At 36.5% G+C, this 16,166-nt stretch overlaps 1 protein-coding gene across 1 annotated transcript; it reads left to right on the forward strand.

The window, feature by feature from the left end:
• Positions 1–4,037: 4,037 nt before the first annotated feature.
• On the forward strand, positions 4,038–4,967 carry LOC101679946 (olfactory receptor 5K1-like). Its single transcript, XM_004771900.3, has one exon. It carries the CDS (start codon positions 4,038–4,040, stop codon positions 4,965–4,967), a length of 930 nt encoding a protein of 309 aa, XP_004771957.3.
• Positions 4,968–16,166: the final 11,199 nt, after the last annotated feature.

Genomic DNA, 16,166 nt, shown 5'->3' on the forward strand with positions numbered 1-16,166 from the left:
CAAAGTAAAATTTTTTTTATATTACAGCCTAAATTGCAAATTAGTTCACAATGTAAGTGCCTTTCTTTCTGTCCACTAGATGATGACCTTCTTGTCAGGAGTCACATATAAAAACTAAGAACTTATCTCCACCATTTCCACATCCTGTGCACATACTTCTCATAGTCTTTTCCAATACCCTTCATGTTGAAAGTACTTGATAAAAGTTATGCAGAATGGAAATGTTAGCAGTTAGTGCAGCAAGATCTAGCTCAGTTTGTTGTCAGTTTCTCAAAAAGATGCATGACATGATTGGTGACTTAATATGCAGTCAAGACTTTTACAGTCAAGACACATATGAGTCACACTTGATACAGTGATGAATGCATTATAAAAGCAGTTAGGTACCATGTAAATCAAGAAAAGAAAATATCAATTCTGTTTAAGGACCTAGGAAAGTCCTCATGAAGGAGATCTGATTTGAGCTCAAGGACAAGTAGTTTTGAGATGGAAGGAAAGAGAGAAGGAGATTTAGATGAGGGAAATATAGTAAGTTAATTAGCTGAAGCACAGAAGAGCAATGAAGGGATGCACATGACCAAGTGCCCTGACCTAAGAGGAAGAAAGGAAGGGGATAGATAAGACAGCTGACTGTGGAGTATCTGGAATACAAAAAAAAAAAAAAATAGAATTCGGTTTAAAAACTAATAAGAGACCATTGCAAATTCCTGGGCAGTAGAGTATCATTTTTTAAATTCATTTAACAAATATGTGTTAAGCACTACAAAGTACCACTATTGAAGGCTTTAGAAATGAAGAAATGATAATTGTCTTTCTCTGACTTATCTCACTTAGCATAATACCCTCTAGTTCCATCCACGTCGGGGCAAATGGCAAGATTTCGGGGTTTTTATGGCTGCATAGTATTCCATATGATCTCTCTGATATGATGAAATGGAGAGAGAAATAGGGGGTTGTGCGGGGAGGGGAAGGGAGAAAATGAGACAAGATGGGACGGGAGATGGAGACTAACCTTAAGAGACTCTTAATCTCAGGAAACAAACTGAGGGTTGCTGGGGGGGTGGGGGGGATAGGGTGAATGGGTTATGACATTGGGGAGAATATGTGCTATGGTGAGTGCTGTGAATTGTGTAAAACTGGTGATTCACAGACCTGTGCCCCTGAAGCAAATAATACATTATATGATAATAAAATAAAAAAAGAAAAAGAAATTAAGGAATGAATGTCACAGAGAAATCCCTTCCATGTTATGTCTATAGCAAATGGTGGCAGTGGAAACAAGGGACTGCTTATAGACCTGATCTACGTATGGTATTTTTATTAAATATACAGTATATCTATGTGATTAGTAGAGTGAAGGGGGAAAACAGGGTAAGAGAGATAAAGGAATTGGGGTGAACTGAAAAGAACAGAGGACAACTCAGTAAATCATATGTGGGGCTAAAGGGTAACAGCAACGTTTCCATGAGGGTTTGGCAATACATGGGAAAAAATTCAACTCAGAGTGAAGGTGTTGATGAGCCAGCTAACCCTACTACAACTTTTGGTCTCCTCTCTAAATGCTCATCATCTTTCATAAACCCTATTAATCTCCAGTAACTGTCCAAACTGACCTGAGACTCTCTTTTGCTCATTTTATGTTTATATGCACAGGATAATGAACAGAATTCTAAAAATGATGTCAGTTACATAAGAATCAGCAAGATAATATCAAATGACTTGTGACTTTAACTAAGATCATTTATTTTAACCTCATTGTCTCACAGGTTATCTTTAATATGTCACAGAGTTAATATGTTTTGAGTACTGAATCTCCCCATAGAAATCCGCTGTCATTGTAGGGAAGTCCCATAAGCATTTGATGGAAAGTTTAATTTTGCATTGTAAGGAACATAATTATTGACACTGAACTATTAGTAGTCTTCCAGATTTACATTCTTTTAATCCCAAATGTTTTTGAGACCAGAATTTATATCCTGAAATTTTACAAGACTTAACACCATTAAAAAAAAAAAAAGGCAATGTGATTTTATAAAACTCTTCAACATTCAGGTAAAGAAGTATTCAAATTTATCTTTACCTTTACTATTAGCACCCATAATTATTTATTTATCTGAATTAGGTAGCATTTTTTCATTGTTCCCAGATTTCAACTTCTCACCTTTCTAGGTTTCCTACAACTGAAATTTATAGTAAATTAGCATGAGATTTAAACTGAGTCCATGCTGATCTTTTCTGATTATAAGGTAAATTTTCAAAACATACAGGTAAGGATACAGCTTAATTCTGTTAAATAATCCAGAAAGTACATTGAAAGTTACTTCTAAGACAGCTGAATAATTAAATGGTTTATATTTAATATTTTAAGACAAGAAAATAAAACATTCAACCTGTGCCTTCATTTTGATGTTTCAATTATGGAAAAATAAACACGTTTTGACCATAGAATTCACATAATTAGATTGGTCAATATATCCTAGTGGATCACTAAGTAATGATAAAAGATAGTCTTTGAAAGAAAACAAATTTTGTCCTCAAAAATCATATTTTTAACCTTTTTTGGTGTATATTCATTTGACAGAGAGAGAGACAGAGAGTGCAAGGAAGGGGAGAGGTAGTGGGAGAGGAAGAAGCAGACTCACCACTGAGCTGGGAGCCAGACATGGGACTCAATCCCAGGACCTGGATGTCATGACCTGACCCAAAGGCAGATGCTTACTCATCTGAGCCACCCAGGAGCCCCATCTCAAAAATCATATTAAGATTTAAGGTTTTCCCCCTTTGCTAAGTGTTACAAAACTAAAATATACAGGCAAGCAGGCAAGCTTATTTTTTTTAGCTTTTAAAGTACTGTGATATTCTTCAGAAAATCTTATATATAAGTTTCTTAGGAAATAGGAAAATAGTAGACGGGTTAATTGGATTAGAGAATGATACAAAATGTTTCTAATGATAAATTTTGAAGAATTTCCTTCTGTAGGCCATCCTATAGGATAAGCAGTCTCAATTTTCAGAAACCAAAGCTGCCACTAAGGATCAGTGGTAGTATACTGACAAGTTCACCTATCTCAGGTGTTTGAAGCTAGGGCTAGAATCAATACTTTTTTTCTCTATAGTATTAAATAACTCTTACTATAAGTATAGGTCATAGCTTAACGCAAATGTCTACAATAATAAAGAAACTGTATGTGCATATATGAGGGGGAAAAGCCACGTAGATTATACACAAGCAACTCTAGATTGTGTTGGGTATCTAGGATATGCTTGAGAATCCAGGAAGTAAAAATCAATGTGGTCTGGAGAATGTAGTTTAAACTTTCCTAAGTAGCATTATATGTATGCATAAACATTATATGTAATTATTATATGTATGGTTTACATAAAGAAAGAAGGGATGTGGAAATCTGGGCAAAGATCAACAGGAATGATGGCATGGACAGAGCTAATATCAGGGAAAGGGATGAAAAGAGGTGAAAATATATAGATATTTATTTCACTGGATATTCCAAGTAATTTTGTCTGAAGGTGAAGATCCCATTTTTAATCCTTTGTGATCTTCATACAATTCCTAAGATATAAATTTAATATCTGTTGAATGTTATTTTCAAGCATTCACTCCCCTGGGAGAGTATATGAAAGCTTTTTGCTCAGTTAAAAACTGTGTATATATGAAAATGGATTGTAAATTTAAGGATCTTTAATACAAAAACTGGCACTGAAATATTTTCCAACAATGAACTAAATATAGGAATGATAAATTTACACTAATCATGCATGAATTCATAAAGATAAACCTTATCCACTGTAAGCATTCTTCTTGAAATTACAAAAATATTCATGGGAATACTGATTTACAGAGCAGAGGTTATAAAGCTGGCATTTTAGGGGAATGTGTGTGCCTGTATCAAGAGATATTAAGGGAAGTTTAAAGAAGCTCCTCTCTTTGTTGTAAAAGAAAAATTTGGAAGGAAATTTATGCATACTTTAAATTAGAATCTTATAACTCCAGAATTCCTATCTCAACAGAGAAGGTGGACATGACTGAGGATAACTACTCCTTGACCACTGAATTTATCCTCATAGGATTTACAGATCACCCAGAGTTGAAGAGCCTCCTGTTTGTGGTGTTTCTCACTATCTATGTGATCACTATGGTAGGGAATCTTGGTCTGGTGGCATTGATTTTTATGGAGCATCATCTTCACACACCAATGTACATCTTCCTGGGCAACCTGGCTCTGATGGATTCCTGTTGTTCCTGTGCCATTACCCCCAAAATGTTAGAGAACTTCTTTTCAAAGGACAGAATGATTTCCCTTTATGAATGCATGGCACAGTTTTATTTTCTCTGCTATGCTGGAACTGCAGAATGCTTTCTCCTGGCAGCGATGGCCTATGATCGCTATGTGGCCATATGCAACCCACTGCAGTACCACACCATGATGTCAAAGAAACTCTGCATTCAGATGACCACAGGGGTCTACGTAGCTGGAAACCTTCATTCCATGATTCATATAGGATTTCTCTTTAGGTTAACTTTCTGTGGGTCAAACCAAATTAATCACTTTTTTTGTGATGTTTTTCCATTATACAGACTTTCCTGTGTTGACCCTTATGTCAATGAAATGGTACTATTTATCTTTTCAGGCTCAATTCAAGTCTTCACTATTGCCAGTGTCTTAATATCTTACCTCTACATTCTCTTTACTATTTTCAAAATGAAATCCAAAGAGGGAAGAGGCAAATCCTTATCTACTTGTGCGTCTCACTTTCTCTCTGTCTCAATATTCTATGGTTCTCTTCTGTTTGTGTACCTTCGCCCACATTCAGTTAAAGAAGCTGATGAAGATATACCTGGTGCTGTTTTTTATACTCTAGTGATCCCTTTATTAAATCCTCTTATTTATAGTCTGAGAAATAAGGAAGTAATAAAAGCTATGAAAAAAATCATAAAGAATATTTTATAACATTCTAAAAGAAATATCTTCTGTGGAAAATTAACTTAAATTTGAAAATAATTTTTTAAATCATGGAATGTTGAGAAAGTAGAAGAGAGCCACTTTGTACATAAAATATTCAATTACTAATACATAATAGTATAGAAGTCAAATTACTAAGTTCATCAAGGAGAGATTCTGCTACAATGTTTTCCAAAATCTAAGCCACTACCTTCCAGTATAATGAACTAAGTAATTTTTCTTCAGGTAACAAACTGTTTCACAAAGAAATTAGTTAAACTATTAACTTTGTTTCAAAGAATATTGAGTTACAATTTTCAATAAATGTAACACTAGGAATAGAAGTCAGTGTATATAAAGATCACCTCCATATAATATTGTTGACAAATTTCTGGAATTCCAAAGCAAACTCTGGGATATCCCAGGATCTCAAAATTAATCCCTGATCAAGCAACACCATCTGTCAGAAGTAAACTGTATATATTTGATTCTTAATTTTCTTTGAGTTTGTTCAAGATAATATATTTAAATATTAGTTCACACAGAATATTCTCAAATCAATATTTTCATCCTTGAAAGTGGAAATTTTGTTATATATCTTTTACCACCATTAAAAATTACTAAAAACAAGAATACTAATAAAATGTATAATAAAAAAGACTATTTTCATCTTTAGTGTTAGTCAATTTTATCCTCAAGTTCTCTGAAATACCGTATCTATACACTGGTGATTTATCAATCTGTAATTAAAATAGTTGATACTTGTGGATTTTATATCCACATGGATTTGGGTATTTTCATATACTTTGATGAGGTGTCATTCAAAAATGAAGTGTAAGCTTGAATACATTAAATTAAAAGTTTTTTCTCTGATATTACTTATCTTGTTATCAGGAATTCCACCAACTTGTACTGACTCCAGTGTAAGTTACTGATACATTCACAACATTAACAAAAAGTTGGAGATGTTGTAAAGCATAAATGAGGCACAAATTAGTGAAAATTGTAAATACGTAAACAAAAATATTTATTGGTCATTTAAATACACAAATATGAAAGAAAAAAGTAATTTACTGAGGACATGTTATCTGCTAGGAACGAAGCTAGAACTTTCATATATATTACCTACCAACTGGTTAGATATGATTTTATATGGATTTTCTCAGTAAAAACCTCATACTTTCAAACAATGAGTGGCTTGCTCAAGTTCAACCAGGTGATTCAGATTGAGCTAGAATTTGTATCAATGTTGCTTGGGAGCTTAGGAAATGGAGATCCTTGTCACCTAGGGTATTTAGTCCTTATGCAGAATCAGAAGTAAGATGTGCCTTAAAAATAATTTTTAAAAAATGGTGTTTGGAGGAAAAAAGATATGAGTATAACAGTCAATGTTTATGGAAATAAGTGTGACACTGGGAACTGGGATGAAGGAGGTGAACCATGGACAGAGTCAGAAAGCTGACAAAAACTCTTGTTAAAAGCTGTTGTGGAATATGGGAAGTAAGGGTGGAAAGGGATCGGGTTACTGAGAATCTTAAATGCCACCGTTAAGAGTCGGACTTTATCTCAAGAGGCATCAGACACTGGATACTTCCTAGAATCAGGTAATATGACTGTATTTTTTAGAAAACTAATCCAGCAATTGATTGGAATGAAGGTTAACTGCAAGAATTCATATATTAGATGATGAGAACTGACACTGGAGGATAAAAGGAGAGGAGGGCACAGATATAAACATTTTAAAGAAAAAGTAGGAAACTGTAACTACTGGATAATAAAATGAAGGCCTATCTTCTTCCTGTGAGTACCAACCTACATATTACTAATTTCCTATCATTAATACTTAAAAAGGTATCTAACACATCTGGCCATTTATTAGCCATTTCCTTTAATATAATCATTTATATTAATATGTAATGGGTTTGTTATTTTTATAACAAGTCAATAAATAATTTTAATTTCATGGTTTTAGCCTCTAATATTGTAAGTAGTATTAGATATAACTCACAGACATAAAGCTCTACAGGGTCCTTAACACTTTTTTAAGGGTGTAAAGGAATCTGGAAACCTGAGTTCTAAGAATGCTTTTCCTTTTTAGCCACTCTCTATTTTAGGGGATATTTTTAGTTGTCAAATTCACATGCTTTAATCCCTTTCCTTTTTCCAGGAATATGACAAATTCTGTTTTTGTATTTCTGCACTACCCACTTCTAACCCTTAGCAGCCCTGAAGCCTAGAGGTCTGTTAAAGGAAGAATCCATGACTTATTTGGGGCCAATGAGACATAAGAGGTAATTTTCTGGAAGTTTCTGGGATATAGGCTTCCTTTGTTTTAAAAGAGATTCACTAAAAAAGGTAGTCTTTCTTCCTCTGAATGCTATGTTTTGTGGATATGAAATGTGGCACAGTCTACAACCATTTTGCCTCCAAAAGAGAAACCAGCCTAGAGATGAAGTCAACACACAAATGAGGGCATAGCTGAGGGAATCACAGAGAGGAAGACTCAAGGTCCTTGGAATTAACCATCTCTTCTCACTTTAAAATCCAATAGATCTTCTTACTGTTAACTTTGTTTGGAAAAAATGATTTTATTACAATTCAATAAATATTAACAGATGTATTCATGTCTCTTGCTCATCTCTCACTTTCTGCTATATTTTAAATTAATCCTAGCATACTCTTTTAGCTTGCAAATAACTTTTCATCAGTATCCATTTAACTACTCAATTTATCTATTGTATTTTTTTACTTCTACTCCTGTATTTTAATTTCCTATAGCCCCACTAAAAAAAATGGGGAAAAAAGGAGTTTCCTAATTTGTCCACAGAAATATTAAGGTGGAGCTCAAGGAGATTAAATTGAGGGATCCAATCCAAAATCCATGTTCTTAACCACTAAGTTGTATCGTACACAACATAGAGAAGTGAAAGTAGCAGGAAAGGACAACTTAACAAGAAACTAAGCTGTTATGTGGATAGAGAAATAGGGCAGATAATCAAGAAAAATGTGAATCAATGACATTTTCCTTCAGATTTATTTTGAAAAATTTCAAGCCTAGTTGGGAAAGTGTCCATGAATTTTCTTAAATTAAGATGATTTATTGTTAACATTGCACCACATTTGTCCAATAATCCATCTGAAAATGTATATGTGACATAACAATGAGATTATGACAGTTTACCCATAAATTCTTGAACATATTCCTCATAAGAACAAAGACATTTCCTACACTGTCATATTTTTGTTAAGATTTTGTTTATTAGAGAAAGAAAGCAAGAGTGAGAGAGAGAGAGCAAGCACTAGTGGGAGGGTGTGTGGTGAGGAGAGAAGGGGAGGGAGAAGCAGGCTCCCTACTGAGGTGAATGTGGCTTGATTCCAGGACCCCAGGATCATGACCTGAGCTAAAGGCAGACACTTAACTGACTGAGCCATCCAGGCACCCTATCATATCATTATTAACCACAAGAAATTTAACATCACCTGATAGGGTGTTCACATTAAAAATTTTCCTAGTTTTCCCCAAATTGTCCTTCTTAGCAATTTATTTTTCATCGAGAATTCAATTAAAGGCCACTATTTTTATCCCCAGGGGTACAGGTCTGTGAATCGCCAGGTTTACACACTTCACAGCATTCACCATAGCACATACTCTCCCCAATGTCAATAACCCCACCCCCCTTCTCCCAACCCCCCTTCCCCCAGCAACCCTCAGTTTTTATTGTGAGATTAAGAGTCACTTATAGTTTGTCTCCCACCCAATCCCATCTTGTTTCATTTACTCTTCTCCTACCCCCTTAACCCCCACTGTTGCATCTTCACTTCCTCATATCAGGAAGATCATATGATAGTTGACTTTCTCCGATTGACTTATTTCACTAAGCATGATACCCTCTAGTTCCATCCACGTTTTGCAAATGGCAAGATTTCATTTCTTTTGATGGCTGCATAGTATTCCATTGTGTATATATCCCACCTCTTCTTTATCCATTCATCTGTTGATGGACATCTAGGTTCTTTCCATAGTTTGGCTATTATAGACATTGCTGCTATAAACATTCGGGTGCACGTGCCCCTTCAGATCACTACGTTTGTATCTTTAGGGTAAATACCCAGTAGTGCAATTGCTGGGTCATAGGGCAGTTCTATTTTCAACCTTTTGAGGAACCTCAATGCTGCTTTCCAGGGTGGTTGCACCAGCTTGCATTCCCACCAACAGTGTAGGAGGATACCCCTTTCTCCGCATCCTCGCCAGCATCTGTCATTTCCTGACTTGTTGATTTTAGCCATTCTGACTGGTGTGAGGTGATATCGCATTGTGGTTTTGATTTGTATTTCCCTGATGCCGAGTGATATGGAGCACTTTTTCATGTGTCTGTTGGCCATCTGGATGTCTTCTTTGCAGAAATGTCTGTTCATGTCCTCTGCCCATTTCTTGATTGGATTATTTGTTCTTTGGGTGTTGAGTTTGCTAAGTTCTTTATAGATTTTGGACACTAGCCCTTTATCTGATATGTCGTTTGCAAATATCTTCTCCCATTCTGTCAGTTGTCTTTTGGTTTTGTTAACTCTTTCATTTGCTGTGCAAAAGCTTTTGATCTTGATAAAATCCCAATAGTTCATTTTTTCCCTTGCTTCCCTTTCCTTTGGCAATGTTCTTAGGAAGATGTTGCTGTGATTGAGGTCAAAGAGGTTGCTGCCTGTTTTCTCCTCAAGGATTTTGATGGAGTCCTTTCTCACACTGAGGTCCTTCATCCATTTTGAGTCTATTTTTATGTGTGGTGTAAGGAAATGGTCCAATTTCATTTTTCTGCATGTTTTCATTTTCTGCAATTTTACCAACACCATTTATTGAAGAGGCTGTCTTTTTTCAATTGGACATTCTTTCCTGCTTTGTCGAAGATTAGTTGACCCTAGAGTTGAGGGTCTATTTCTGGGCTTTCTATTCTGTTCCTTTGATCTATGTGTCCTTTTTTGTGCCAGTACCATGCTGTCTTGATGATGACAGCTTTATAATAGACCTTGAAGTCCGGAATTGTGATGCCACCAACTTTGGCTTTCTTTTTTAATATTCCTCTGGCCATTTGAGGTCTTTTCTGGTTTCATATAAATTTTAGAATTATTTGTTCCATTTCTTTGAAAAAAGTTGATGGTATTTTGATAGGGATTGCATTAAATATGTAGATTGCTTTAGGTAGCATAGACATTTTCACAATATTTGTTCTTCCAGTCCATGAACATGGAACATTTTTCCATTTCTTTGTGTCTTTCTCAATTTCTTTAATGAGTACTTTATAGTTTCCTGAGTATAGATTCTTTGCCTCTTTGGCTAGGTTTTTTCCTAGGTATCTTATGATTTGGGGTGCAATTGTAAATGGGATTGACTCCTTAATTTCTCTTTCTTCTGTCTTGTTGTTGGTGTGGAGAAATGCAACCTATTTCTGTGCATTGATTTTATACCCTAACACTTTACTGAATTCCTGTATAAGTCCTAGCAGTTTTGGAGTAGAGTTTTTTGGGTTTTCCACATATAGTATCATATAATCTGCGAAGAGTGATAGTTTGACTTCTCCTTTGCTGATTTGGATGCCTTTAATTTCCTTTTGTTGTCTGATTGCTGAGACTAGGACTTTTTTTTAAATTTATTTATTTTCGGCATAACAGTATTCATTATTTTTTCACCACACCCAGTGCTCCATGCAATCCGTGCCCTCTATAATACCCACCACCTGGTACCCCAACCTCCCACCCCCCTGCCACTTCAAACCCCTCAGATTGTTTTTCACAGTCCATAGTCTCTCATGATTCACCTCCCCTTCCAATTTACGCCAACTGCCTTCTCCTCTCTAACACCCCTTGGCCTCCATGATATTTGTTATGCTCCACAAATAAGTGAAACCATATGATAATTGACTCTCTGAGCATAATATCTTCCAGTCCCGTCCATGTTGACACAAAAGTTGGGTATTCGTCCTTTCTGATGGAGGCATAATACTCCATAGTGTATATGGACCACATCTTCCTTATCCATTCATCTGTTGAAGGGCATCTTGGTTCTTTCCATAGTTTGGCTACTGTGGCTATTGCTGCTATAAACATTGGGGTACAGATGGCCCTTCTTTTCGCTAAATCTGTATCTTTGGGGTAAATACCCTGGAGTGCAATGGCAGGGTCATAGGGAAGTTCTATTTTTAATTTCTTGAGGAATCTCCACACTGTTCTCCAAAGAGGCTGCACCAACTTGCATTTCCACCAACAGTGTAAGAGGGTTCCCCTTTCTCCACATCCTCTCCAACACATGTTGTTTCCTGTTTTGTTAATTTTGACCATTCTAACTGGTGTAAGGTGGTATCTCAATGTGGTTTTAATTTGAATCTCCCTGAGGGCTAGTGATGATGAACATTTTTTCATGTGTCTGATAGCCATTTGTATGTCTTGATTGAAGAAGTGTCTGTTCATATCTTCTTCCCATTTTTTGATATGTTTGCCTGTTTCATGTGTGTTGAATTTGAAGAGTTCATTATAGATCCTGGATATCAACCTTTTGTCTGTTCTGTCATTTGCAAATATCTCCTCCCATTCCGTGGGTTGCCTCTTTTTTTTTTTTTTTTGTTTGTTTGTTTGTTTGGTTGGTTTTTTTTGTTTTTTGGTTTTTTTGACTGTTTCCTTGGCTGTGCAGAAGCTTTTGATTTTGATGAAGTCCCAAAAGTTCATCTTCGCTTTTGTTTCCTTTTCCTTTGGAGATCGGAAGAATAAACATTGTTAAAATGTCTCTACTGTCTAGAGCAATCTATACTCTTAATGCCATTCCAATCAAAATTCCACTGGTATTCTTCAAAGAGTTGGAGCAAATAATCCAAAAATTTGTATGGAATCAGATGAGACACCGAATCACTAAGGAAATGTTGAAAAACAAAAATAAAGCTGGGGGCATCATGTTACCTGATTTCAAGCTTTATTACAAAGCTGTGATCACCAAGACATCATGGTACTGGCATAAAAACAGACACATAGACCAGTGGAACAAAGTAGAGAGCCCAGATATGGACCCTCAACTCTATAGTCAATTAATCTTCGACAAAACAGGAAAAAAATATACATTGGAAAAAAGTCTCTTCAATAAATGGTGCTGGGAAAACTGGTCAGCTATATGTAGAAGAATGAAACTCAACCATTCTCTTACACCATACACAAAGATCAACTCAAAATGGATAAAAGACCTCAACGTGAGACAGGAATCCATCAGACTCCTAGAGGAGAACATAGGCACTAATCTCTTCGATATCAGCCACAGCAACTTCTTTCAAGATATGTCTCCAGAGGGGGCGCATGGGTGGATCAGTGGGTTAAAGCCTCTGCTTCGGCTCAGGTCATGATCCCAGGGTCCTGGGATCGAGCCCCACATCGGGCTCTCTGCTCCTCAGAGAGCCTGCTTGCTCCTCTCTCTCTGTCTTCCTCTCTGCCTGCTGGTGATCTCTGTCTGTCAAACAAATAAATAAATCTTAAAAAAAAAAAAGGCTGTCTTTTTTCCATTGGACATGCTTTCCTGCTTTGTCGAAGATTAGTTGACCATAGAGTTGAGAGTCTATTTCTGGGCTCTCTATTCTGTGCCATTGATCTATGGGTCTGTTTTTGTGCCAGTACCATGCTGTCTTGATGATGACAGCTTTGTAATATAGCTTGAAGTCCGGAAATGTGATGCCACCAACGTTGGCTTTCTTTTTCAATATCCATTTAGCTATTCGAGGTCTTTTCTGGTTCCATATAAATTTTAGAATGATTTGTTCCATTTCTTTGAAAAAGATGGATGGTACTTTGATAGGAATTGCATTAAATGTGTAGATTGCTTTAGGTAGCATAGACATTTTCACAATATTTATTCTTCCAATCCAGGAGCATGGAACATTTTTCCATTTCTTTGTGTCTTCCTCAATTTCTTTCATGAGTACTTTATAGTTTTCTGAGTATAGATTCTGTGTCTCTTTGGTTAGGTTTATTCCTAGGTATCTTATGGTTTTGGATGCAATTGTAAATGGGATTGACTCCTTAATATCTCTTTCTTCTGTATTGCTGTTGGTGTAGAGAAATGCAACTGATTTCTGTGCATTGATTTTATATCCTGACACTTTACTGAATTCCTGTATAAGTTCTAGCAGTTTTGGAGTGGAGTCTTTTGGGTTTTCCACATATAGTATCATATCATCTGTGAAGAGTGATAATTTGACTTCTTCTTTGCCGATTTGGATGCCTTTAATTTCCTTTTGTTGTCTGATTGCTGAGGCTAGGACCTCTAGTACTATGTTGAATAGCAGTGGTGATAATGGACATCCCTGCCATGTTCCTGACCTTAGCAGAAAAGCTTTCAGTTTTTCTCCATTGAGAATGATATTTGCGGTGGGTTTTTCATAGATGGCTTTGATGATATTGAGGTATGTGCCCTCTATCCCTACACTTTGAAGAGTTTTGATCAGGAAGGGATGCTGTACTTTGTCAAATGCTTTTTCAGCATCTATTGAGAGTATCATATGGTTCTTGTTCTTTCTTTTATTGATGTATTGTAACACATTGACTGATTTGCGGATGTTGAACCAACCTTGCAGCCCTGGAATAAATCCCACTTGGTCGTGGTGAATAATCTTTTTAATGTACTGTTGAATCCTATTGGCTAGTATTTTGTTGAGTATTTTCGCATCTGTGTTCATCAAGGATATTGGTCTATAGCTCTCTTTTTTGGTGGGATCCTTGTCTGGTTTTGGGATCAAGGTGATGCTGGCCTCATAAAATGAGTTTGGAAGTTTTCCTTCCATTTCTATTTTTTGGAACAGTTTTAGGAGAATAGGAATTAGTTCTTCTTTAAATGCTTAGTAGAATTCCCCCGGGAAGCCGTCTGGCCCTGGACTTTTGTTTGTTTGGAGATTTTTAATGACTGTTTCAATCTCCTTACTGGTTATAAATGGTGCTGGGAAAATTGGACAGCCACATGCAGAAAATGAAATTGGACCATTTCCTTACACCACACACGAAAATAGACTCAAAATGGATGAAGGACCTCAATGTGTGAAAGGAATCCATCAAAATCCTTGAGGAGAACACAGGCAGCAACCTCTTCAACCTCAGCCACAGCAACATCTTCCTAGGAACAATGCCAAAGGCAAGGGAAGCAAGGGCAAAAATGAACTATTGGGATTTTATCAAGATCAAAAGCTTTTGCACAGCAAAGGAAACAGTTAACAAAATCAAAAGACAACTGACAGAATGGGAGAAGATATTTGCAAACGACATATCAGATAAAGGGCTAGTGTCCAAAATCTATAAAGAACTTAGCAAACTCAACACCCAAAGAACAAATAATCCAATCAAGAAATGGGCAGAGGACATGAACAGACATTTCTGCAAAGAAGACATCCAGATGGCCAACAGACACATGAAAAAGTGCTCCATATCACTCGGCATCAGGGAAATACAAATCAAAACCACAATGCGATATCACCTCACACCAGTCAGAATGGCTAAAATCAACAAGTCAGGAAATGACAGATGCTGGCGAGGATGCGGAGAAAGGGGAACCCTCCTCCACTGTTGGTGGGAATGCAAGCTGGTGCAACCTCTCTGGAAAACAGCATGGAGGTTCCTCAAAATGTTGAAAATAGAACTGCCCTATGACCCAGCAATTGCACTATTGGGTATTTACCCTAAAGATACAAACGTAGTGATCCAATGGGGCACGTGTACTCAAATGTTTATAGCATCAATGTCCACAATAGCCAAACTATGGAAAGAACCTAGATGTCCATCAACAGATGAATGGATCAAGAAGATGTGGTATATATACACAATGGAATACTATGCAGCCATCAAAAGAAATGAAATCTTGCCATTTGCGACAACATGGATGGAACTAGAGCGTATCATGCTTAGCGAAATAAGTCAAGCGGAGAAAGACAACTATCATATGATCTCCCTGATATGAGGAAGTGGTGTTGCAACATGGGACTTAAGTGGGTACGAGAAGAATAAATGAAAGAAGATGGGATTGGGAGGGAGACAAACCATAAGTGACTCTTAATCTCACAAAACAAACTGAGGGTTGCTGGGGGGAGGGGGTTTAGGAGAAGGGGGTGGTATTATGGACATTGGGGAGGGTATGTGCTTTGGTGAGTGCTGTGAAGTGTGTAAACCTGGTAATTCACAGACCTGTACCCTTGGGGATAAAAATATATGTTTATAAAAAATAAAAATTATATTAAAAAAAAAAAGATATGTCTCCAGAGGCTAGGACTTCTAGTACTATGTTGAATAGCAGTGGTGATAATGGAAATCCCTGCCATGTTCCTGAACTTAGCAGAAAAGCTTTCAGTTTTTCCCCATTGAGAATGATATTTGTGGTGGGTTTTTCATAGATGGCTTTGATAATATTGAGTTATGTGCCCTCTATCCCTACACTTTGAAGAGTTTTGATCAGGAAGGAATGCTGTACTTTGACAAATGCTTTTTCAGGATTTATTGAGAGTATCATATGGTTCTTGTTCTTACTTTTATTGATGTGTTGTATCACATTGACTGATTTGTGGATGTTGAACCAACCTTGCAGCCCTGGAATAAATCCCACTTGGTCATGGTGAATAATCCTTTTAATGTACTGCTGAATCCCATTGGCAAGTATTTTGGTGAGAATTTTTGCATCTGTGTACATCAAGGATATTTTTCTGTAATTCTCTTTTTTTATGAGATCCTTTTCTGGTTTGGGGATCAAGGTGATGCTGGCCTCATAAAATGAGTTTGGAAGTTTTCCTCCCATTTCTATTTTTTGGAATAGTTTCAGGAGACTAGGAATTAGCTCTTCTTTAAATGTTTGGAAGAATTCCCCCGAGAAGCTGTCTGGCCCTGGGCTTTTGTTTGTTTGGAGATTTTTGATGACTGTTTCAATCTCCTTACTGGTTATGGGTCTGTTCAAGCTTTCTATTTCTTCCTGGTTCAGTTGTGGTAGTTTATATGTCTCTAGGAATGCATCCATTTCTTCTAGATTGTCAGATTTGTTGGCATAGAGTTGCTCATAGTATGTTCTTATAATTGTATTTCTTTGGTGTTAGTTGTGATCTCTTCTCTTTCATTCATGATTTTACGTATTTGGGTCTTTTCTCTTTTCTTTTTGATAAGTCTGGCCAGGGGCTTATAAATCTTATTAATTCTTTCAAAGAACCAGCTCCTAGT

Source organism: Mustela putorius, unplaced genomic scaffold, assembly GCF_011764305.1.
Source record: "Mustela putorius furo isolate JIRA1106 unplaced genomic scaffold, ASM1176430v1.1 tig00003834_pilon_pilon_pilon, whole genome shotgun sequence".
Lineage (NCBI taxonomy): Eukaryota > Metazoa > Chordata > Mammalia > Carnivora > Mustelidae > Mustela > Mustela putorius.

Bases quoted from the DNA above. Each gene is read 5' to 3' on its own strand.
- LOC101679946 (XM_004771900.3), top strand. From the start codon at position 4,038: ATGACTGAGGATAACTACTCCTTGACCACTGAATTTATCCTCATAGGA.